Source organism: Dendrobium catenatum, unplaced genomic scaffold (assembly GCF_001605985.2).
Source record: "Dendrobium catenatum unplaced genomic scaffold, ASM160598v2 fragScaff_scaffold_1626, whole genome shotgun sequence".
NCBI lineage: Eukaryota > Viridiplantae > Streptophyta > Magnoliopsida > Asparagales > Orchidaceae > Dendrobium > Dendrobium catenatum.
In genome coordinates this window covers 179,559-182,006 of record NW_021320088.1, presented here as the reverse complement: position 1 = coordinate 182,006, position 2,448 = coordinate 179,559, and the positions used below count along the sequence as shown (strand labels likewise).

Sequence of the window (2,448 nt, the reverse complement as noted above, 5' to 3'; positions counted from 1 at the left end):
TTTAGACAATAATGAGTTTGTGGAGAAGGCTCAATTAGCAAAGGATTCAAATGAAGATTTACCTTATGGACCTTAGGTCCATGTAGATTATAGAAGGAAGAAGAATTTTATGGTAGTCCATAAGAAAAAGAAGAATGTACTTAAATCAGTTCAATTTCAGATAGGAATTTCCCTACTAGAAGTTATAATTAGCAAAATCTAGTGTGAAGGAAGTAGTTGGCAAGGCAGTTGAGGTGCATGAAGGAGATGTCCCTTTATCAAATTGAAATGTGATTGAGGAACCAGAATTGGAGGAATGGGAGAGTCTTCTTGGTGATCAAGGAGTTTCCATGAAATCTGGTAATACTCAACTCTTTTCTGGTGATTTTGATAACAACAACTTAAGGTTGTTGAACTCCTTTGGTGAGGATAGAGAAATTTTAAACAAGTCCAAAGATCACATTTTGGATGGAGTAATAGGGGAAGGTGAGATTGTGAATCTTATGGATGGTCATGTTTCTGTGGAAGAATCTTTGGCTACTTATGGGGATAATGCTACTAATTCCAAGGCTGAGGTTGTAGATACTGTTTAATTCCACTTCAGGAAGTTCCAACCTAAACTTTTGAAGCAACTGAAGTCACTTGGTCCGTTGGACTATTCTTTGAAGAGCATGAAGGTTGAAGGTGTGAATAAGAGGAGTGGGGGTCCTTCTCCGTCTGTAGTTAAATGAGTTCCATTGCTTTTTGGAACTGCAGAGGGGCAAATAAAAAGGAAGCCTCTCATTATTTGAAAGAAGTTTTGAAAGATTGGGATATATTTTAATTGGCATTGTTGAGACTAAGATCTCTTCTATTATCAAGGGAGTATTTTGTAAATTTATGGGTAAGGAATGGGACTTCTTTATTTACCCTTCTAATGGATTATCGTGTGGAATTATGGTTTTGTGAAATTCTAAGTTGTCTTTTTCTCTATTTTGAATAGTTTTCCTCAATGTGTTACTAGGGAATTGAAGTGTGTTAAGGATAATAACAATTGGGTAATCTCCATGGTATATGTTGGTAGTGATTTGTAAAATAGAAGGAGTTTATTTGAAAGTTTGAAACTGTACTCTAGCTCAAGCCTTCCTTCAGTCATAGGGGGAGATTTCAATTTTATCTTATCCCAAGAGAACATGAGGGGAGGAAAGAAGTTTAAATTTTTAATTGGTCCTCAAGAAATGAAATCATTTATGAATAATAATGAATTCCCTAATGTGGGGTTGGTTTGGCCCATGTTAACTTGGTGTAATAACAAAGTTGGAAGCTCTCAAATCTTGGAGAGACTTGATAGGTGTTTATTAAACTCCAAAGCACTTCAACTGGTTCAGCAATCAACCACAAGGCATTTAGCAAGAATTGCATCTGATCATTGCTTGATAGTAATGAAAATTATCAATTCTAGTTTGTTATAAAATAGAATACTCATGTTTGAGGATGTCTGGGTGTCTTACCCAGCATCTATTACAGTAGTGCGAAGGTATTGGGGTAAATCTCTGGATGGCAATCTAATGGAGGTTCTGAATATAAAATTTCAGAGGTCATTGAGATCTTTATACTTCTGGAGTAAAGTGAAAGTTTATGATTTATCTAGACTTAAAGAAAAGTTTAAAAAGGAGATAGCTGATCTTCAGTTAGAGGAAGCTAATGATGGTTGTTTATCTGATGAAAAGCTCATGGTTCTGAGGTCAAAGGTTAATGAGTTTAATACAACTCTGGATCAGTTGAACACCTGGTTGAGAAAAAGGGCAAAGGTTAAATGGTTAGAAGATGGTGATAAGAATTCCATGTTCTTTCATATAGTTGTAAATGGTAGGAGGAATGAAAATTTTATTAATCAAGTGGATGAAGAGGGTAATATGGTTGATGATCCAAAGAGTGTTGAAGAAATCTTTTTCAAAGCCTTCTCAAACAATTGGAGGGAATGAGACGGTTTGTTGAGAGGATGGCCACCATTCCAATACAATCTATGTTAGGAAATTTGTAGTCTTCTGGATGATGATGTCTCCTTACATGAAGTAGAGTCTGTGATAAATTGCTTAGGTAAGAATATTTCTCCTGGAATTTATGGTATCACTTTTTGATTTTTCAAAGCTTATTGGAATATTATTAGTTAGGATGTTTGGCTTGCAATACTTCATTTTTTTTTCTTTGGGAAAAATGTTTGCTAAGTGGAAGGAGACACTTTTTAGTCTAATCCCCAAGGTTTAAAATCTAGTTCTTCCTTTCCACTTTCATCCTATTAGTTTGTGCTTATCTATTTATTAGTTTCGACTAAGGTCTTATTAAATAGACCTATGAAGGTTATTCATAAATTAATTTCGGATGTTCAGGTGGTATTCATTAAAGGAAGGACTCTTTTAGATAATATTCTTCTTATTCAAGAACTTTTCAATAAGTTTAGACATTCTAAATCTAAAAAGGGTTTGGTGG

The 2,448-nt window shown here is 34.7% G+C and overlaps 1 protein-coding gene across 1 annotated transcript; it reads left to right on the top strand.

Annotated features, from left to right (window-relative positions):
* Nucleotides 1–1,442: 1,442 nt before the first annotated feature.
* LOC110107604 lies at nt 1,443–1,943 on the top strand. Its single transcript, XM_020837891.1, has one exon. The coding sequence runs from the start codon at nt 1,443–1,445 to the stop codon at nt 1,941–1,943; it is 501 nt and encodes a 166-aa protein (XP_020693550.1).
* Nucleotides 1,944–2,448: the final 505 nt, after the last annotated feature.

What these genes read in the sequence shown, in the direction of transcription:
- LOC110107604 (XM_020837891.1), top strand. Translation starts at nt 1,443, where the DNA reads ATGTTTGAGGATGTCTGGGTGTCTTACCCAGCATCTATTACAGTAGTG.